This window comes from Ahaetulla prasina, chromosome 5 (genome assembly GCF_028640845.1).
Source record: "Ahaetulla prasina isolate Xishuangbanna chromosome 5, ASM2864084v1, whole genome shotgun sequence".
NCBI classification, from domain to species: domain Eukaryota; kingdom Metazoa; phylum Chordata; class Lepidosauria; order Squamata; family Colubridae; genus Ahaetulla; species Ahaetulla prasina.
Genome location: NC_080543.1, coordinates 80,890,641 through 80,913,702, shown reverse-complemented (window position 1 = coordinate 80,913,702; position 23,062 = coordinate 80,890,641). Strand labels below are relative to the sequence as shown.

Genomic DNA, 23,062 nt, shown 5'->3' with positions numbered 1-23,062 from the left:
GATTTTGTGTGTTTGTGTAGTTAGAGTGAAACACTACAGAAACACACCAAATCTCAGAAAGCTGCACAAATATTTTATTTTATTTTATGATTTTATTTTATTTTATTTTATTGTGGACTTCAAATCCCAGAGTTCCTCAGCCACCAAAGCAGGAAGTCAAAGCAAGCTTTTTTTTTTCTTCAGTAGCTGAAGAAAGCATGGCACTGCCAGCCTGTAAGAGCAGTAATTATAGGTAAGTGAGGAGGGGGAATTGGCTGGGCATGGGTGGGGGCTCTTGTAAGTGGGGGCTGTTAAAAAGTGAGTTTAAAAGCCTGTGAGGATCAGAAAACTCCTCTGGGATCGCCAGAGGAGGCTTTTAAAACCTCGGGTTTTTTTCTTATTTTTTCCCCCTTCAGCTGAAGAGGGTTTTTTAAAAAAAACTTTTAAAGGGTTTTGATGATCTCTGCTCAGCCCTGCGATCATCAGAGGTTGTTTTTTTTTACTTTTAAAGGCATGTTTCGGCTGAAGAAAAACTTTTTTTTAAAAAAAACACACCTCTGCTGATGGTGCTGATGATGGGGCCAGGGATTTTTGCTACCGGTCCTCCGAAACAGCAGCTGCCATCGTTACCTAATCGGGCGAGCCAGTGCGAACCGGGAGCATTTCACCCCTGAAGGAAGGATATCTCAAGTTTGAAAGCCCATTAAATTCAAATACAGATAATGGACCATGACCTGAAGTGATGTTTTATTCCATTTGCAGAGTTAGGTAATGTAATTATTTGCATAAATTGATCCAACAATTGCATAATAATGCAAATGATATCAATTGTCCATACTGCTTCAGAAGCAAAAGCATTTGCTTGCTTTTTAGAACGGAAGTAAAAAATTTTATGGTTATATCTGGGTTCTTTGGATCAATATCTGGAGAATCAAAAGTTTTATACTAGAATAGCCTTGGATGTTCTCAAGAAGCTTTATTTATATTTCATCTAACATTTGGGGCTTTCTTTTAGAGAGAGAAATAACATGCAGTTTAAAAAAAAACAAAAGAGAAACTCATAGAACCATACTTCATTGCTGATGCTTCTGGCACTATTTTACAAGTAATCATACAAGTGGGAAATTTGGCCGCAACGGAACTGGTGGCATATGTGTCACACTCACAAATGAATTTCTACATGCTGCAATATGGAATTCCCTTATTCCTGTTCCAGAAATTATATATAACAAAGATTTTCTTACCAGTGTTTCTGAGTCTCTGATTAAAATGTTAGAACAGGCAAGATCTAAATGCAACTTGTCTTTTGGATGAAATATTAAAATATAAATGTGGTTTTCAAACAGAAGTACAATTCTTACCTTTTTCTTCTGTTCGATGAGGAAGGCATTCTGGCCTCTCAGGAGGAATCTTTTTAATTTCATGCTTTCTATCTGTAGTAGCTATCAAAAAGCATAATGTTAAACACTTAAAAAGAAGACAATAAAAAATATTTTTTCTGCTCTGCTAATTTAGTAGTTTTTAGCTTAAAATGTGATAGGCTGTTTCTCTACGTATTAGACCTGTTTAGGAATATTTTCATTTCAATTAAACTCTGTTAAACTTGGATTTATTGTGTCAGATACATTGAGTATCAAATAAAGTAAATTTCAACATTTAAAATCACAAAAAGTGATTACCACTGCTATAGCAGTTAACAGGAGTGAAATGCTCCCAGTTCAAACCGGATCAGCCGATATGGTAGCGATGGCGGCAGGTGGTTCAGAGAATCGGTAGCAAAAATCCCTGCCCTCCCCCGGCCATACTCACCCAATTGCCCATTTGCTGCTTCTTTCTGGCTCGCTCGCTTTTCCCACCCAAGTGGTAGGAATAGGTTGTAAAAATGCTTTTAAAAAATAAAAAAAAGGCTCTGACGATCTCAGCTGAGGTGCGCGATCATCGGAGCCTTTTTTAACCTTTTAAAAGCAATTTTTTACTACTTATTCAGGCGAATAGGTAGTAAAAAATGCTTTTAAAAGTAAAAAAAGGCTCTGACGATCTCAGCTGAGGTGCGCGATCATCGGAGCCTTTTTTAACCTTTTAAAAGCAATTTTTTACTACTTATTCAGGCGAATAGGTAGTAAAAAATGCTTTTAAAAGTAAAAAAAGGCTCTGACCATCACGCACCTCAGCTGTGATCGTCAGAGCCTTTTTTTACCTTTTAAAAGCATTTTTACAACCTATTCCTACCATTCGGGGGGGGGAAGCGAGCAAGCTGGAAAGAAGCAGCAAGCGGGTGACCGGGCAATTAGGGGGGAATGGGGGGCAGGGATTTTTGCTATCAGTTCTCTGAACCATCCACCACCATCGCTACCAGATTGGCTGATCCGGTTTGGACTGGGTTCACAGCTGTGGTGCAGGATCGAAGTAAATCAGTTCAGATTTTACCACTGAAAAGGAGATTCAATTCACTCCTTTGGTTTGCTTATATGACAATGATCCATCACTGTAATTCTTATTGGATGTCAGTTTACAAGTGAGTTCAGCAATATTTCAGAAATGCCCAAAGTTTATTTTATCTCTGTTTATTTATTTATTTATTTATTTATTTGTTCGCACTTTTATACCGCCCTATCTCCCCAGGGACTCAGGGCGGTTTACAGCCATATAAAACACATATATACAGAATAAAACACCAATTTAAAAAACTTATTACATAAGGCCGAATATTTAAAATAGGAATATAAATAATAAAACCCCATTAAAACCCGATTTAAAATTTAAAACATTTAAAAATTCTAGTCCAGTCCTGCGCAAATAAATAGATGTGTCTTAAGCTCGCGGCAGAAAGTTCGAAGGTCAGGAAGTTGGCGAAGTCCTGGGGGAAGCTCGTTCCAGAGGGTGGGGGCCCCCACAGGAAAGGCCCTTACCCTGGGTGTCGCCAGTCGGCACTGCCTGGCCGACGGCACCCTGAGGAGTCCCTCTCTGTGAGAGCGCACGGGTCGGTGAGAGGCAATCGGTGGCAGCAGACGGTCCCGTAAGTAGCCCGGCCCTATGCCATGGAGCGCTTTGAAGATCATTACCAAAACCTTGAAGCGCACCTGGAAGGCCACAGGCAGCCAGTGCAGTCTGCGCAGGAGAGGTGTTACGTGGGAGCCACGAGGGGCTCCCTCTATCACCTGCGCAGCCGAATTCTGAACTACCTGGAGTCTCCGGGTGCTCCTCAAGGGGAGCCCCATGTAGAGAGCATTGCAGTAATCCAGACGGGATGTCACGAGAGCATGAGTGACCATGCATAGGGCATCCCGGTCTAGAAAGGGGCGCAACTGGTGAACCAGGCGAACCTGGTAAAAAGCTGTCCTGGAGACAGCCGTCAAATGGTCTTCAAAAGACAGCTGTCCATCCAGGAGGATGCCCAAGTTGCGCACCCTCTCCATTGGGGCCAATGACTCACCCCCAACAATCAGCCGCGGCTGCAGCTGACTGTACCGGGATGCCGGCATCCACAGCCACTCCGTCTTGGAGGGATTGAGCTTGAGCCTGTTTCTCCCCATCCAGACCCGTACGGCTTCCAGACACCGGGACAGCACTTCGATAGCTTCGTTGGGGTGGTCCGGTGTGGAAAAGTACAGCTGAGTATCGTCAGCGTACAGCTGGTACCTCACACCGAAACCACTGATGATCTCACCCAGCGGCTTCATATAGATGTTGAACAAGAGGGGCGAGAGAATCGACCCCGAGGCACCCCACAAGTGAGGCGTCTCGGGGCCGACCTCTGCCCCCCCGTCAACACCGTCTGCGACCGATCAGAGATATAGGAGGAGAACCACCGATAGACGGTGCCTCCCACCCCCAATCCCTCCAACCGGTGCAGCAGGATACCATGGTCGATGGTATCAAAAGCCGCTGAGAGGTCTAATAGGACCAAGACAGAGGAATAACCCCTATCCCTGGCCCTCCAGAGATCATCCACCAACGTGACCAAAGCCGTCTCAGTGCTGTATCCGGGCCGAAAGCCGGACTGGAACGGGTTTAGATAGACGGTTTCCTCCAGGTACCGGGGTAGTTGACATGCCACCACACTCTCTACAACCTTCGCCGCGAAGCGAAGGTTGGAGACCGGACGATAATTACCTAAAACAGCTGGGTCCAGGGAAGGCTTCTTGAGGAGAGGCCTCACCACCGCCTCTTTCAAGGCGGCCGGAAAGACCCCCTCCACCAAAGAAGCATTCGTAATCCCCTGGAGCCAGCCTCGTGTCACCTCCTGTGCGGCCAGCACCAACCAGGAGGGACACGTGTCCAGTAAACATGTGGTGGCGTTCAACCTACCCAGCAACCTCTCCATGTCCTCGGGAGCCACCGGGTCAAACTCATCCCAAATAGTCACAACAAGACAGCTCTCTGACATCTCGCCTGGATCTACCCAATTTTGGTCCAGACCATCCCGAAGCTGAACGATTTTATTGTATAGATAACCACTAAACTCCTTGGCATGTCCCTGCAACGGGTCATCCCGCTCCCCCTGTTGAAGGAGAGAGCGAGTCACCCGAAACAGGGCGGCTGGGCGGTTATCTGCCGACACAATGAGGGAGGAGATGTAGCAACATCTCGCTTCCCTCAATGCCACTAGGTAGGTCCTAGTATAGGACCTAACTAGTGTCCGATCAGCCTCCGAACGACTGGACCTCCAAGAACTCTCTAGGCGTCTTCTCCGGCGTTTCATCCCCCTCAGCTCCTCGGAAAACCAGGAAGCTGGTTGAGACCTACGCCGGGTCAGAGGCCGCAAAGGCACGACACGGTCTAAGGCCCCCGCCGCGGCCCGTTCCCAAGCCGCAACAAGTTCCTCAGCCGTGCCGTGAGCCAGACCCTCAGGAAACGGCCCAAGCTCCATCTGGAACCTCTCCGGGTCCATCAGGTGCCTGGGACAGAACCAACGTATTGGTTCCGTCTCCCTGCGGTGTTGAGTGGCAGTCAGAAAGTCCAGGCGAAAGAGGAAGTGATCTGACCATGACAAAGGTTCGATGTTGTAGCTGAAGCTCAAATACCATAATCATATTTATGCCTCATATTATAAACTTAATTAAAGTCATCTGCCCTATTGCTGGAACAAGAGAATTAAGCTGAAAAAAGTCTGTAATTTCACAACTCAGATACGAAGTGTAGCATCCTAAATCAGTATTTCCTGTGCTTATTAGAATACAGAAATGCTCTTTCTAACTGCCTCTTCAAAACATCCTTCCAGACAACTTTAGTGGATTCATTCAAATGTAGGAAATAAATTGCATGCATTTATTAGCATACAGTTTGGGTGAACCTTTACTCATAATCATAATTATGCATATAAAGTAAGATTCAAAATACAGAGAATAATATATTTAGAACTGTTTGTCTGTTGTTCTTTCCAGTGCCTATACATTTTAATACATGAAACATGTTTTAGGACTTTATTTCATATTTCTTCTCTTTTATTGCTTGGGAGGAATATGAGCTGGTGTAATGATGACAGAAGCATGCTGAATTTAATTGAACATGATTTACTTGAGCTCAATAATAGAGAAATTCCATGTTGAATGGTAGAGGAAAAGAAGTAAGAAATATTACAGGTGAATTATTTAACAAAGAGAACTAATAATTAAATGTATAATTAAAATAGTGAACAGCTATATTTTCCATTTCTAGTAAGTGAAAATCTTAGAATGGAATCAAGATATTTAAAAAGCAAATGAACTTAATTTCAATAGGAACCCTAACAAAGCAACAGCTATCATTATTATGTTCCTTTAACTATAAGATGGCAAATGTCTCGGGAAAGGGGCGTGGCCAGCATTACTGCAGGACGGTGATTCTCGGGGCTCCTCGAGGATCCTGAGGATTGCCGATATTCCTGCCGTTTTGGGGATCCCTTTTTGGGATCATAGCTGTCCTGTAGAGACAGTGAAGAAAGGAGGCACAGATCGGCACGAACAGGGAGATGGCAAATTCCCTGGAGTGCCGACACCAGCCTCCGACCTGGCGGCATGGAAAGGCAGCCATTGAGCTGTCACTAGCAGGGGTGACCACGCTAAAAGATTGGAGCAGGAGAGGTGACCGAATGGAGGATTCTTACCGGAAAAGTGATTTGCCATTATATAGGTAAGAAGAAAAATCACTAAGGCTTGAAATAAGTTTTTATTTTGAATCAGGGGCTAAATTGGCATGTGGAAGTACAAATAGAAGGGGAAAAAATGGAACTTGGAAATTAAAGCCCCAGAAAAACTTTTCATTGAATTTTAATTTGACTGTTGAAGAGACTAAATATTAAAAGGAATAAAAAAATAATAACAAAAACTGAAGTCAGGAAATGATAAATTTGGTGGATTAATAATGGATACTTTGTAGCTGAAATATTTGTGAACTGGAAAGAACTATCTGCTGGAGGAAAGAAAGTATCAGAGCGTCTAGACCAGTAGTAGTCAATCTGGTCCCTACCGCCCACTAGTGTGTGTTCCAGCTTTCATGGTGGGCGGTAGGGATTTTGTTTGATACTGAAGCACTTTCTTTTTTTTTAATTTAACTGACTTTTTAAAAAAATTTCATAGCATTATTTAAAAACATTTTCATTAGGTTTTCATAAAATTCCCCATGACAATTTAAATTTCTGAAAATATACTATTTGTATCACTCACGCATAAGTTTAATTCACGTTACATAAGTGAAACTAAATGGCACTATAGTGCGACCGCAAACAAGAGTCTCGTCCCAGAATAGCTCGCACATCTCCCCCCACACCACCCAGCTGTAACAGACAAGCAGAGCTGGTACCCGGTGCCCCCCCAAACCCAATCCACGATGTGCGACAGGCATGCGCAGACAATGATACACGGCGCATTACTGTGGATCCGGTGGGCGGTTAGAAAATTTTGCTACTAACAGAGTTACAAAAGTGGGCGGTAGGTATAAAAAGGTTGACTACCCCTGGTCTAGACCAGCGTGGGAAAAAAGCATTGTTTGGACATCTGCTGTGAATTTGCAAAAGAAGGAAGGGGAGCAGAACAGATAAATACTTATTGGCATATTTTAAAGACATACTGGGTGGACTCTTCCAGAAATAAAGAAGAAATAAAGAAGAAAAGAAATATATGTACTTAAATTTTGGTTATAAATTGATTTAAAAAGTCTTTCTCCTTGTATTGGAAATATGAAAAATTGGGAGGAATTGTGGGAAATGCTTTTGGTGATCCAAGAGTCTGTGAGACATATGGCTGGAAAAGAAATCAGTGAGCAGAATACAGATGATAATACTGGGATTGATAGTGGAAAAGTAAAAATGAAGAGAAGGAAAGAAATTTAAAAAAAGAGAGAGGGGAAAATGAAAAAGAAAAGTTTGAGAAGGACAATTAAAAAAATTAAAAAGATAATGAGAAAAATAGATGATTACATGATTACACATTAGCAGTGAAAGACAAAAAAGAAGAGGAAGAAATAGAGAAAAATTGAGGGGGGACATCAAAAGAGTGACAACTAGAGAAAAGTGGGAAAGAAGGAAAAAGAAGGGGAGAAAGAAGAAAATGAAAGAAGGGAAGAAAGGGAGGAAAATACTAAGAGAAGGGGTCTGGGAGAGACTGAAAGAAAATGGTTAGAGGTAGGAGAAAAATGGACAAAAGAAAAGAAAGTAGTGATAGATTTGCTTCCTTATCTTTCTTTGTGTGTGTGTGTGTGTGTGTGTGTGGGTTAATGCATGAAATGAAAGATGATCAAAAATCCAGCAGAGGAAATTTGGACTGGTATGGTTTATTAATGAAGATAATTGAATTTTAAGATGCAAAATGGGATAAAATTGAAATGTTTGTAAATCATGTATATTTTTGGAAGAAAATAATAAGTACTGAATTTTGAATAGAAATGTTAAGATAATAAGAGATGGAAAGTTATATTAACTGATTATATGATATAAATGGAATAAGATGAAGATAATGTTAAGGTTTAAAATATAGGAGAGGAGGTTGGAAAAATATGTGTAATAATTAAGAGAATTGGGGATGTCTGGGTATTAGAGAAATTGAAAATAGATACAGCAAGAGATATAAATAAGGAGAGAGGTGGAAGGGAGAAAGAGGGAGAGAGAAAGAAAAAAGGGGAGGGTAGGGGAGGTAAGGTGACGGAAAGAAGTGTAGGAGAGAAGGTTAGAGGGAGGAAGTAGGGTGGAGGAGGAGAAGGGAAAGGGAAGTAGGGAAGGAATAGGAGACGAGGGGAGAAGAAAGTAGGAATGAAGAAAGGCGGGAAGGAAAGGCGTGTAAGAAAAGGTTGCTGTGAAAGAAATGGAGAAATGACAACCCCGAAAATATTTAAAGAATAAAAATTGAAATAGTAAAAAAAAAAGAAAAGGAATGAAAGGGAATGAATATGAATAAAAATGGAGAAATTAGAAAACTAAGGGCGAAAAAAGATGTAATTTGATAAAATAAGCAAAGAAATATTAGGAAAGGAATAAAAAGTTAGGGGAAAAATATATTTTGGCAAAAATTGTAATTAAGAAAAATATATTTGAATAGTTTGAACTGTATATGATAAGGTCACTACATTGTTTATGAATTGTGTTTGTGTGGAGGGGGGAAACAAAAAAATCAATAAAAACTTGTACAAAAAAAGATGGCAAATGTATCATCACCATAGAATAATGGAAACAGTCAATTATACTATTGATATAACTATACAGTGAGCCAACTGCCAAGCAATCACAGGGCTGCAGGAGGGGTGAAGTGGGGCAGCTGTTGGAATATAAATACATCTTGGAGGTCCATTATAATTTTGAATGGTCACTAAGCAGTGGTGGGATTCAATTTTTTTTACTACTGGTTCTGTGGGTGTGGCTGAGTGAGCATGGCTTGGTTGGCGGTCATGCAACTGTGGGCGTGACTTGGTGGTCATGCAACTGTGGGCGTGGCTTGCTGGTCACATGACTGTGTGGGAGTGTCTTGCTGGTCACGTGACTGGGTGGGCGTGGATGGGTGGTCATGTGACTCGGTGAGCATGGCCTAAGATGAAACAGATTTTCTTGAGTTGCTAAAGACAAGTGGCATTTAATTTAATAAATTTAATAAATTATTATTACTATTATTAATTGCATATATGTTTCTCCATGTTTGGTGACAAAAAGACTGCCTGTCTTAACTATTTAGAAGCTTTATTAACCATCATTTAGTTTGGAAGCAGCAGAGCAACTTCTGTTCCAAATCATTTTATCCTCATTAACCACAGACCATAGTCAGAAAAATATATAATCATTATATATGTGTGGTGAGGGTGCATCTGATAGAGTTGGCCTTCAGGAAAGGAAAATTATATGTAAACACTGAAATGAACAGCCAAGGAAAATTTGTGTCTTTTCCTGTCTTGACAGTGACTAAACCTGGTGGAACTATTTCAAAATCTTATCATCAGAAATTTGCAAACATTTGGCTTCTGCATTGAGCCTTTGCTGCTAATCTGGTAATCCTCAGGAAACTACATGTAAATATTTTCTTATTATGCTTGAATAACAAAAGTAATTGGAGGTTTTGATGAACCATAAATCATCTAGGCATCCCAAAGGATAGTGTTAAAGGTCTAAATGACAGGTAGGCCTCAATTTATGACCAAAATTGGGACCAGAATTTCCATTGCTAAACAAGGCAAACATTGTTATGTGAGCCACACATGATTTTACAACACTTTTTCCCATCACTGCTAAGCAATCCCTACAGTTAATTGAATCATGCAGTTGTTAAGCGAATCTGGCTTCCCCTATTGACTTTGCTTGTCAGAAATCAGCTGGGAAGGTTGCAAATAGCAATCACATGACCCCAAGATGCTGCAACCATTGTAAATACATGCTAATTGCCAAGCGCCAGAATTCTGATCACATGACCATGGAGATGCTGCAACAGTCATAAGTGAGAGGATCAGTCATAAATCACTTTTTTCAGAACTGTTGTAACTTTGAATGAAGACTAGACAAATGGTTATAAGTCAAGGACTATCTGTATCTGCGGCTTTAACCTTCCAATTAGCATCTAACTAGATTTCATCTGCTTTCACCAGGCACAATAGGATAATTTCCTTATTCCCAAAATGCAGGAGAATAACCCAGGCTCACAAGAAGTTGTTGTACTTCTGAGTGTTTTTCAAGCTTAGCAACTTTAAGACATGTGGACTGCAATTCCCAAAATTCCCCAGGCAGCATGAGACCTGATCATTTGATTACTCCCAAATCAGTAACATGGAAGAATTATCAAGTTTAAAGATACTGAGCATTGTATCCCTGTATGAATTGTTTTAATAAGATATAATAATAATAACAGAGTTGGAAGGGACCTTGGAGGTCTTCTAGTCCAGGGGTCCCCAACCTTTTGGACCTCAGGGACCACTAAATTCATAATTTTAAATCCTGTGGTCCACTAATATGATCTGCCTAATGACCGGCTGGGTGGGTGTGGCTAGGTGATCACGTGACTGGGTGGGCTTGGCTAACTCGATGTCACTCACATCGAGGGGCGCCTTGCCAGCCTCTACTCACTACTCCTTGCCTGCCTGCCTGGGCTCCTTAGGGCCCCAGCAGGAAGCAGTTGTTGAAAGCTAAGCAACCACGAGAAAGAGTTGCCAAACAGCTGGCTCAGTTCATATTAGATCTGACCGAGAAGGAGGCTCAGCAGAAGCACCTCACTGAGGACTAGGAGCATAGGCTTTCCAAGCAGAGGGAAGACCTGTGGGAGGGCAAGGCCAGGTACAGGCACCTGGAAGCTCAGCGGGGTGAGATGGTCAGCTAGTTCCAGGCCATGATGCAGCCCCACTAGAACGAGGCGCTCTGGCTCTTTGCCATCAGTGGTACTTCCCTCCAGCTTTCACCCAAAGTCCAACACCAGGAGGCTGAAGTAGACCCCAACTTGGAATTTCTGCTCCTCTCTGACCTGCACAAAAAGACCCTTAAGGGGGAGACTCTCTGCAGCAAACGTTCATTGCACGTATCCAGCCCAAGGACCATAGTTTGAGAACCCTTGGTTTAGTGTAATATAAAAAATGCCAATAATTTTTCTGTGGACCACCAAAAATTTTTCACGGACCACCGGTGGTCTATAGACCACCAGTTGGTGACCACTGTTCTAGTCCAACCCCCTGTCCAGGCAGGAAACCCTACACCACTTCAGACAAAGGGTTATCCAACATCTTCTTAAAAATTTCCAATGTTGGAGCATTCACAACTTCTGCAGGCAAGTTGTTTCACTTATTAATTGTTCTAATTGTCAGGAAATTTCTCCTTAGTTCTAAGTTGCTTCTCTCCTTGATTAGTTTCCACCCATTGCTTCTTGTCCTACCCAGGGGTGAAATCTAAAATTTTTCCCTACCGGTTCTGTGGGCGTGGCTTAAATGGTGGGTGTGGCTTGGTGGTCAGATGACTGGGTGGGTGTGGCCAATAACAATAAATAATAAAAATAATTAGCGAAGTATACAAAACAGTAAGAGGTACCAAAAACCAACTTTCACACTTTACACACACACAAAACAACACAACACAACTGACTCACACACGATGTAAAAGCAGCTGCACTTCACCCAAAATGGCCCCTGCAACAAGCAGGAACCTCACACTTTCACATTTTATATACACACAACACAACACAACTGACTCACACACACACAAAATGCCACATACAGCTTTGTGAGATTTTGTGTGTTTGTGTAGTTAGAGTGAAACACTACAGAAACACACCAAATCTCAGAAAGCTGCACAAATATTTTATTTTATTTATTTTATTTTTTTATTTTATTTTATTTATTTTATTTTATTTTTTTATTTTTTTATTTTATTTTTTTTATTATTATTTTATTATTTTATTTTATTTTATTATTTTATTTTATTTTATTATTTTATTTTATTTTATTATTTTTTTATTTTATTTTTTATTTTATTTTTTTATTTTTTTTATTTTTTTTATTTTTTTATTTTATTTTATTTTATTTTATTTTATTTTATTATTTTATTTTATTTTATTTTATTTTAGACTTCAAATCCCAGAGTTCCTCAGCCAGCAAAGCAGGAAGTCAAAGCAAGCTTTTTTTTTCTTCAGTAGCTGAAGAAAGCATAGCGTTGCCAGCCCGAAAGAGCAATAATTATAGGTAAGCGAGGAGGGGGCATTGGGTTGGCATGGGTGGGGGCTTTTGTAAGTGGGGGCTGTTAAAAAGTGAGTTTAAAAGCCTGCTAGGATCAGGAAGCTCCTCTGGGATTGCCAGAGGAAAAAAAGTTTTAAAGTCAGCTCCTCTGACGATCTCAGCTGAGGTTCCCTCACAGCAGCCCAGAGCCTCTTAAAATAATTGTTTTAACATATAGAAAACATGTTTTTTAAGGTTCTGGTGATGAGGAACTCAGCTGGGATGGCCAGAGGAGCCTTTTAAAGCCCCCCCTTTTCCTTTTTTCTCCCTTCGGCTGAAGAGGTTTTTTTTTAAAAAAACTTTTAAAGTGTTCTGATGATCTCTGCTCAGCCCCGCGGTCATCAGAGGTTTTTTTTTTTTTTTTACTTTTAAAGGTATGTTTTCGGCTGAAGAAAAACTTTTAAAAGTAAAAAAAAACACCTCTGCTGATGGTGCGGCTCAGCAGAGGCGGGGGGGCGGGGCTAGGAATTTTTGCTACCGGTCCTCCGAACCAGCAGCTGCCATTGCTACCTAATCGGGAGAGCCGGTGCAAACTGGGAGCATTTCACCCCGGTCCTACCCTCAGGTGCTTTGGAGAATAGCTTGACTCCCTCTTCCTTGTGGCAACCCCTGAGATATTGGAACACTGCTATCATGTCTCCCCTAGTCCTTCTTTTCATTAAACTAGACATACCCAGTTCCTGCAACAGTTCTTCATATGTTCATATGTCCAGTCCCCTAATCATCTTTGTTGCTCTTCTCTGCACTCTTTCTAGAGTCTCAACATCTTTTTTACATCATGGTGACCAAAACTGAATGCAATATTCCAAGTGTGGCCTTACCAAGGCATTATAAAGTGGTATTAACACTTCATGTGATTCTATCCCTGTTTATGCAGCCCAGAACTGTGTTGGCTTCTTGGCAGCTGCTCCACACTGCTGGCTCATATGTAAATGGCTATCCACTAGGACTCCAAGATCCCTCTCACAGTTACTACTATTGAGCAAGGTACCACATATATGGTAACTTGTGCATTTTTTTTTTGCCTAAATGTAGAATCTTACTTTTTTCACTGTTGAATTTCATTTTGTTAGATAGCATCCAATGTTCAAGTTTGTCAAGATCCTTCTGTAACTTAAGCCTATCTTCTGGAGTGTTGGCTATTCCTGCCAGCTTGGTGTCATCTGCAAATTTGATGAGTTCCCCATCTTTCCCCTCGTCCAAGTCATTGATGAAGATGTTGAAAAGTACTGGGCCTAAAACAGAGCCTTGGGATACTCCACTGCATACTTCCCTCCATGTGGATGTAGTTCTATTGAGAAGTACACGTTGAGTGCAGTTGGTCAGCCAGTTACGAATCCATCTGGTGGTGATGCTGTCTAACCCACATTTTTCTACTTTATTTAGTAGTAGGTTATGATCTACTTTATCAAATGTCTTACTGAAGTCCAAGTAAATTATATTGACGGCATTCCTCTGGTCCACTAATTTTGTCAGTTTGTCAAAGAATGCAATAGGATTAGTCTGGCATGATCTGTTTTAGACAACCCATCTTGGCTTTTGGTTATTATTTTGTTTGCTTCTAGGTGTTCGCTGATTCGTTGCTTGATGATCTTTTCCAGAATCTTCCCAGGTATTGAGGTCAAGCTGATAGGTCTGTAGTTTCCTGGATCTGTTTTTTTTTTTTTTTTTTTTTGAAGATGGGAACTACATCAGCTCTTTTCCAGTCCTCTGGTAGTTCCCCTGTGCTCCAGGATCTTTGAAAGATATAGTTCAGTGGTTCTGAAAACTCGTCTGCCAGTTCCTTGAGAACCTTGGGGTGTAATCCATCCGGTCCTGGTGATTTGAACTCGTCTAGGGTAGACAGGTGTACACTTACCATTTTCTTCCCTATTTTAATTTGTGTTCCTAATCTGTTTTTGATAGGTTGTTGTTTTTTCCTTTTGTGTACAGACAGATGCAAAAAATGAGTTAAGTAGATCTGCTTTCTCCCTGTTGCTTGTCACCTTCTTGCTACTTTCTCGCAGCAATGGGCCAATTGTTTCCTTGACTTTTTTCTTGTTTTTAACATGTTGGAAGAGGGTTTTTTTGTTATTTTTTACTTTTGTCGCAAGTCTTTGTTCATTGTGATCCTTAGCTTTCATCACTTCAGGCTCAGGCTATTTGCTGATATTCTGCCTTAGTTATTTGCCCTTCTTTCCACTTTTTATACTTGTCCTTTTTGTCTTTCAATTTATCAGATAGTTCGTTATGCAGCCATGCTGGTTTCTTTTGAGATCTATTATTTTTCTTCTTCATTGGTGTTGTGATAGCATGGACTTTTATAATATCACTTTTCAAAATTTTCCAAGCTTCTTCTTTTTTTTTTAATAAAAAGTTTTATTTCCATTTTCCCACAACATATTCAATGTATAGTCTCTTATTCAACATTAATCATTAACTTTCATTTGTTACTTATTCGGGCCTGCTCAGCTATCACTTCCTTCCTTAACACAACCTTTCCTCTTCCCTTCTCTACCTTCTTCTACTTTCTCCATCCTTCCTCTCCTTCACTGTTCTACTTCCTCTCCTCCTTCCCCACTCCTCTCTTCTTCCACCCTTTCTAACCCTCTCTCTTTCCCCCTTCTTCCTCTCCTTTCCCCCTCTTCTATCTCTCTCTTTTCCTACCTACTTTCTTCCTTCGCTCTCTCTACTCCTCTCTCCCTTCCTTCTGAAATGGCAGCTGAGCAGCCCCGATTTCATTTCAAATTATTTCTGTTTTTTAATTACATATCTTCAATCATTCCTGTACATTAATAATCCTTCATCTTCCACCCCCTCCCCCTGTTCCCCCACCTTCCCCCCAAGACTTCCCAGAACAAAGTACAGGGTATAAAATTAACAATCATAAATTAAAATACAACATAAGTCATAATCCTTCTTCTCCTCACCCTTTGTACCCTCAACTCCTCTCCCAATTAAACATATAGACTAATAAAATACAATTCCTAAATTCACTCGTAAGCTATTTGGTACTTTTTAGTCTGATACTTATTTTGAATGTAATCAATCCACATTCTCCATTCTGATACATATTTCTCTTGTGTATAGTCTTTCAATTACGCAGAGATTTTAGCCGTCTCTGCCAAATTTGATACTTTAAGTGTCCATTCTTCAATTGTAGGCAAATCTTCTTTCTTCCAATATTGTGCAATCAAAAGTCTTGTGGCTGTTATTAAATTTAAGATCAGTTTAGTCTCTATCACTGTACAGCCTGTGATTATTCCCAGTAGAAACAACTGTGGAGTAAACTGAATCGTCTTTTTCAAAATATTCTGCATAACCCACCATACTTTAATCCAAAATGCTTTAACTTTTTTACAAGTCCACGATATATGATAATAAGTTGCTTCTTCACAGTCACATCTCCAACATTTAGCTTGCATATTCGAATACATACATGCCAACTTTTTAGGATCCAAATGCCATCTATAAAACATCTTATAAAAATTTTCTCTCAAGCTTTGTGCTTGTGTAAATTTAACATTCCTCACCCAAATTTTTTCCCATGTTTCCAACGTTATAGGTTGTTGTAAATTTTGTGCCCATTTTATCATACAATCCTTAACTAATTCCGTTTCTGAATCTATTTCTATCAATAAATTATACAACCTCTGAATATGCTGTTGTCCTTGATCTCTGATTTGTTTTACCAAATTATCCTCATTTTGCCTAATACCCATTTTCTGGTCTATTTTCCATCTAGCTTGCAACTGCCCTACTGAAACCATATATAGTTTATCCCTTCTTTCCCCATTTTATCTCTATATTTTAATTGTAATTCCCCCTTTTCCATAAAGAGAAGTTCTTTATAAGTAATCACTTCCATTTTTTGATATATATTTATATTCTCTATCATATGTCTAGGGATTGCCCATATTGGTATCTTACCATCTAACTTATATTGATATTTCTTCCACAGCCTCAAAGTGCATTTCTAACTATATTACTTTTAAATGTCTTATCAGCTTTCTTATCATATAATAAATAAGCATGCCATTCATATAACAACTCATAACCTTCTATATTCAAAATTCTTTCTTCTGTTAAGCTAAACCAATCACTGATTAATGAAAGAACAACTGCTTTATAATACAATTTCAAATTAGGCATTTTTAAACCTCCTCTTTCACGTATATCTTGCATTATTTTTAACTTTATTCATGGTTTTTTACCCAAATAAAATTACTAATCCCTTTTTGCCATTCTTGCAAATTTGCATCCTTTTTAAGTATTGGAATCATTTGAAACAAAAAAAAAACCTAGGCAAAACATTCATCTTTATGGCTGCTATTCTTCCCAACAAAGATAATTGTATCTTTTTCCAGTTCTCCATTTCCTTCCGTACTTTCTGCCACAATACCTCATAATTATTTTTATATAATTTCGTATTCGAGGAAGTAATATATACTCCTAAATATTTAACTTTCTTTTTTTTTTTAGAGCAAAATTTTTTTTATTTTCCATAATAATTCCCACAATTTGACCAGTGTACAATACAATCACTTATCCAACGATCAGTCCTATACTCAAATTATACTCAATCAGGGCTGCTCGACTGCCACTCCCCCCTTTAATCCTTTCTTCCCTTCTCATCCTTCTTAAACTTTCCCCACCACCTTCTCCTCGCTTTCCTACTTCCTCCTCTTCCCACTTCTCACTACCATCCTTTCTAACCTCTATCTTCTCCTTCTTCTCCTCCCTATCCTTTCTTCTCCTCCTTCTTTCCTCCCTACCCACCTGCCTACCTACTTTCTTCCTTCTTTACTCCTCTTTCTTACCCTTTCCTTCGGAGTGTTTGCCGAACAGTCCCGTCATTACACCATTCCAACTTGTTTAATTCTACCATTATTCCTGTACAATGGCAACCAATCAGTTTATAGTCTTCCCTTCCCCCTCATTCCCCGAGACTTCCCAGAACAGAATACAGGGTATTGTAACTAACAAACATAATCTAAAATATAACATAAAACATATTCCATTTCACACCATCACACTATCAATTCCCTTCTTTCTTAAACTAATACATAGCAATTCCTAACTTCACTCAAAAACTAATTGATATTTTTTAATCTGATACTTATTTTGAATATAATCAATCCACTTCTCCATTCCAATATATATTTTTCTTGTGTACAGTCTTTCAAGTAGGCAGAAATTTTTGCCATTTCTGCTAAATTTGATACTTTACTAATCCATTCTCCAATTGTAGGTAAGTCTTCTTTCTTCCAATATTGTGCAATCAATAGTCTTGCAGCAGTTATTAAATTCAGAATCAGTTTTGTCTCTATAACAGTGCAATCTGAAATTATTCCTAATAAAAAGAACTGTGGAACAAACTTGATCTTCTTTTTCAAAATGTTCTGCATAATCCACCATATTTTAATCCAAAAGGCTTTAACTTTTTTGCAAGTCCACCATATATGATAATAGGTAGCATCCTCACAATCACATCTCCAACATTTTGCTTTCACATTTGGATACATACATGACAGTTTTTTAGGATCTAAATGCCATCTATAAAACATTTTATAAAATTTTCTCTTAAATTTTGTGCTTATGAATTTAACATTCCTCACCAAAATTTTTCCCATGTTTCTAACATTATAGGTTGTTGAAAATTTTGTGCCCATTTTACCATACAATCTTTAACCAACTCCATTTCTGAATCAATTTCAACCAATACATTATATAATCTCTTTATATGCTGTTGACCTTGATCTTTTATTTGTTTTACCAAATTATCATCACTTTGCCTTATACCAATTTTCTGATCTATTTTCCATCTAGATTGCAATTGTCCATACTGGAACCATGTATAATTTCTTCCTTCATCCCTCAATTTCTCCCTAGATTTTAACTGTAATTCCCCTTTTTCCATAGTCAAAAGCTCTTTGTAAGTGATAACTTCCAATTTTTGTAATATATTTATATTCTCTATCATATGTCTGGGGATGATCCATATTGGTATCTTTCCATCTAACTTATATTGATATTTTTTCCAAATCCTCAACAACGCACTTCTGACCATATTATTCTTAAATGTCTTGTCAATTTTCTTGTCATATATTACATATGCATGCCATCCATATAACAAACCATAACCTTCTATATTCAAAATCCTTTCCTCTGTTAAATTAATCCAATCAGAAATTAAAGTTAAAACAACTGCATCATAGTACAATTTCAAGTTAGGCATTTTAAACCCCTCTTTCCTAACGTCTTGCATTATTTTTAACTTTATCTCGGTTTTTACCCTTCCATACAAAATTATTAATCCCTTTTTGCCATTCTTGTAAATTTGCATCTTTCTTCAATATTGGAATCATTTGAAACAAAAATAAAAATCTAGGCAAAACATTCATTTTTATAGCTGCCACTCTTCCCAACAATGATAATTGTAACTTCTTCCATTTCTTCATTTCTTTAATTACTTTTCCCCACAATACCTCATAATTATTTTTATATAATTTTACATTCGATACTGTAATGTATACTCCTAAGTATTTAACCTTTTTAACTGTTTCATATCCAGTTATTCTTTCTAATTCTTCCCTCTGATGTGTATTCATATTTTTAATTATCATTTTGTCTTCTGTTGATTCACTTTAAACCCAGATACCTTACTATACTGATCAATTGTCTCCATCAAATATACAGCTGAATGTATTGGTTGAGATAAAGAACAACCAAATCATCTGCAAACGCCTTAATTTATAATCTTGATTTTAATTCTAATTCCTTTTATTCGATCTAAACCACGTATCTTACTCAATAATATTTCCAAAGTTAGAATGAATAATAATGGTGACAAGGACATCCTTGTCAGTCCCTTTCTCAATCTTGAAAGATTCTGTTAATCCACCATTTACTATTATTTGAGCTGTTTGCTTTTGATATATAGCCTTAATTGCTTGAATAAAATAATCCCCAAATTGCATTTTTTCTATTACTTTAAACAAAAACTGCCAATCCAATCTATCAAAAGCTTTTTCAGCATCCAAAAAGAGGAATGCTGCTGAAACCTGGCTGTTTCTTTCCAAATATTCAAGTAAATTTACAATTTGTCTCATATTATATCTCATCTGTCTCCCCTTAATAAATCCTGATTGGTCATTATGAATTAATTGATTCATCAGTGGCATCAATCTATTCGCTAGTATCTTAGCAAATATCTTATAATCAGTATTTAAAAGCGATATTGGCCTATAATTCTCTGGTTTAACACCATCTCGATCTTCTTTAGGTATTAATGAAATAAAAGCTGTCCTCCATGAGGCAGGAGCTTCTCCCTTTGTATTCTGTTAAATAACTCCTTAAGTGATACAATCATCTCATTTTGTAAATTTTTATAATAAGTAGTTGTCAAGCCATCTGTACCTGGTGCTTTATTCGCTTTAAGCTGCTTAATTGCAAACACTATTTCCTCTGAAGAAATTAATTGATTCAACTCTTCCCTTTGATCTACTGTAATTTCTAAGATACCGTGGTCCTGTAAATATCTATCTATATCTTTATCATTAATCACATCTCTAGAATATAACTTAGTATAATATTCTAAAAAAGCTTTTTTAATCAAATTTTGCTGATATACTTCCTTACCTCTATATTCTATTTTATCAATTATACGTTGTTTCTGTTTCTTTCTTAATAAATATGCTAACCACCTTCCAGGTTTATTAGAATTATTAAACAAATTATGTTTTGCATATTGTAGATTAGTTGCCACCTGATCTGCCATTAACATATTAAATTGACCTCTTAATATATTTATTGACTCTTTTATTTTACTATCTCCTGGATTACATACCAATAACTGCTCCTTCCTTTTAATTTCCTCTTCTAGTTCTTTTCGCCTTTTGTGCAGTCTATTTCTATATTTATTATTCATCTCTAATAAAATTCCCCTCATATAAGCTTTGCTGGTGTCCCAAACTATCTCTATAGGTGTCCCTTTATCCATGTTCAAAGAAAAAAATTCCTTCATTAGAGTTTTACATTCATTTACATTTTGTTCATATTTAAACAAGTTCTCATTCATCCTCCACGACCTCCTGGCCTCTTTTTCCCGATCTAACTCAATCCATACCGGGCTATGATCAGACAAAGTTCTAGAACAAATTTTTGTCTTCTTCACTCTGAAAAACAAATCATTAGTAATTAAAATGAAATCGAAAAAGATTGATGTCTGTCAGAAAAAAATGTAAAATCTCTCTCTTTTTCATTGCGTTCTCGCCATACATCTCTCAATTCTAAATCTTCCATCAAATCAAAGAATGCCTTTGGCAGTTTTACACGATTGGAAATATTTCTAAGACTTCTTTTATCTTTCTGGGTATCCATCACTCCATTCCAATCACCCATTAATATATAAGTTTTATAATCCCAAGATATTATTCTTTTATGTAAAAACTTATAAAATTTTTCTTGTTGTTGATTTGGTGCATAAACTCCTATTAAAAGTATTTTTCTTTTTATTTTCTCAATAAAAGTTCAATAGCAATATATCTTCCTTGATTATCCGCCTCAATTAATGTTGCAGATTAATTACTCTTTATATAAACAACTAGTCCATTCTTCTTTTCTGTAGCAGATGCAACAAAATGTATTCCCAATTTTGAATTTATCAAATATTTCTGGTCTAATGTTCTAATATGTGTTTCTTGTAAACATACAATGTCATTTTTAAATTGCTTCAAATAATGAAATATCTTTCTTCTCTTTTGTGGTGAGTTTAATCCATTAACATTCCAAGATAAAAGTCTAATTGCCATTATCAGCAATCGAAACTTTTGAAGCACCAGCCGCAAATCATATCTTTCTTTGGGCCTTGCTCCTCCACTGTTTCCGTCTTGGTAATAGCAGATTGAGCCTGTTGAGCCTTTTCTTCTTGTTCCTTACATTTGACAGCGCTCTTGTCATCCTTGGCTCTTTTGAATCTCTGATCCCATCTTAGACACATCCAACACTTGTAAAAGATCTTCTTCCATTACTATCACTTCTTTTCTTTAATTTCCTCTTCTAGTTCTTTTCGCCTTTTGTGCAGTCTATTTCTATATTTATTATTCATCTCTAATAAAATTCCCCTCATATAAGCTTTGCTGGTGTCCCAAACTATCTCTATAGGTGTCCCTTTATCCATGTTCAAAGAAAAAAATTCCTTCATTAGAGTTTTACATTCATTTACATTTTGTTCATATTTAAACAAGTTCTCATTCATCCTCCACGACCTCCTGGCCTCTTTTTCCCGATCTAACTCAATCCATACCGGGCTATGATCAGACAAAGTTCTAGAACAAATTTTTGTCTTCTTCACTCTGAAAAACAAATCATTAGTAATTAAAATGAAATCGAAAAAGATTGATGTCTGTCAGAAAAAATGTAAAATCTCTCTCTTTTTCATTGCGTTCTCGCCATACATCTCTCAATTCTAAATCTTCCATCAAATCAAAGAATGCCTTTGGCAGTTTTACACGATTAGAAATATTTCTAAGACTTCTTTTATCTTTCTGGGTATCCATCACTCCATTCCAATCACCCATTAATATATAAGTTTTATAATCCCAAGATATTATTCTTTTATGTAAAAACTTATAAAATTTTTCTTGTTGTTGATTTGGTGAATAAACTCCTATTAAAAGTATTTTTCTCCCCTCCAGTAAAAGTTCAATAGCAATATATCTTCCTTGATTATCCGCCTCAATTAATGTTGCAGATAAATTACTCTATATAAACAACTAGTCCACTCTTCTTTTCTGTAGCAGATGCAACAAAATGTATTCCCAATTTTGAATTTATCAAATATTTCTGGTCTAATGTTCTAATATGTGTTTCTTGTAAACATACAATGTCATTTTTAAATTGCTTCAAATAATGAAATATCTTTCTTCTCTTTTGTGGTGAGTTTAATCCATTAACATTCCAAGATAAAAGTCTAATTGCCATTATCAGCAATCGGAAACTTTTGAAGCACCAGCCGCAAATCATATCTTTCTTTGGGCCTTGCTCCTCCCACTGTTTCCGTCTTGGTAATAGCAGATTGAGCCTGTTGAGCCTTTTCTTCTTGTTCCTTACATTTGACAGCCGCTCTTGTCATCCTTGGCTCTTTTGAAATCTCTGATCCCATCTTAGACACATCCAACACTTGTAAAAGATCTTCTTCCATTACTATCACTTCCTTTTCTTTAATTTCGCCTTCCTTTCTCCTACCATCCGAAGATGGTGGACTTTCAGCTTTAAGCACATAAGCATAAAACTCTCGTGCTTTACTGACTGTATTAAGACGATGTGCTTTCCCTTCATAGTAAACTATTATACCAGTTGGGATGTCCCATCTATACTCAATCTGACGTTTTTTAAGTTCGTTCACCAAAAAAGCAAACTCCTTCCTACCTCTCAACATTTTGGGGGGAATTTCCTTTAGTATTAAAATATCTTGGCCAGCCGCTTGAATCTTGTCTCCTTTAAAAGAAGCTTGTAAAATCTCATTTCTCACTGTTCTAGTAGTAAAATAAATAACAATGTCTCTGGGAAGATTTCTTTGTCTTGCTATCCAGGAATTCACACGATAAATTTTATCAATATAAAAAGCCACATCTACTGGCCGAACTGCCAAAATCTCTGCAAAGGCCTCCGAAAAAATTTGCTTCAAATTCTCATTTTTACATTCTTTCAGTCCACGGATTCGTAAAGCAAGTTCCATAGCTCTATATTGTACCAAAACAATTTCATCATCAACTTTATCCATTTTACATTGAACTGCCTCAATCTTATTTTCCAATTTTAAATTAACTTTCTTTATTTCTTCTACTTCCTGCTCCAGTAAAATCACATTTGATGCCAGACCCTGTACTGCTGACACCAAACCTTCTTTAACTTCTTTATTTCCAGTTTGAATTTCTAACATCTGTTTTTTCATCTC

At 37.8% G+C, this 23,062-nt stretch overlaps 1 protein-coding gene across 6 annotated transcripts in view; it reads right to left on the bottom strand.

Annotated features, from left to right (window-relative positions):
- The window catches only part of SH3KBP1 (SH3 domain containing kinase binding protein 1), a 264,182-nt gene that overhangs the window by 34,364 nt on the left and 206,756 nt on the right, over positions 1-23,062 (bottom strand). For 5 of the 6 annotated variants that reach the window (XM_058185828.1, XM_058185832.1, XM_058185830.1 and 2 more), the window contains one exon: positions 1,341-1,421. In XM_058185828.1, coding sequence (XP_058041811.1) covers positions 1,341-1,421 — 81 coding nt within the window. The remainder of the gene's footprint in view (positions 1-1,340; positions 1,422-23,062) is intronic. The other variant, XM_058185829.1, reaches the window with a different exon arrangement.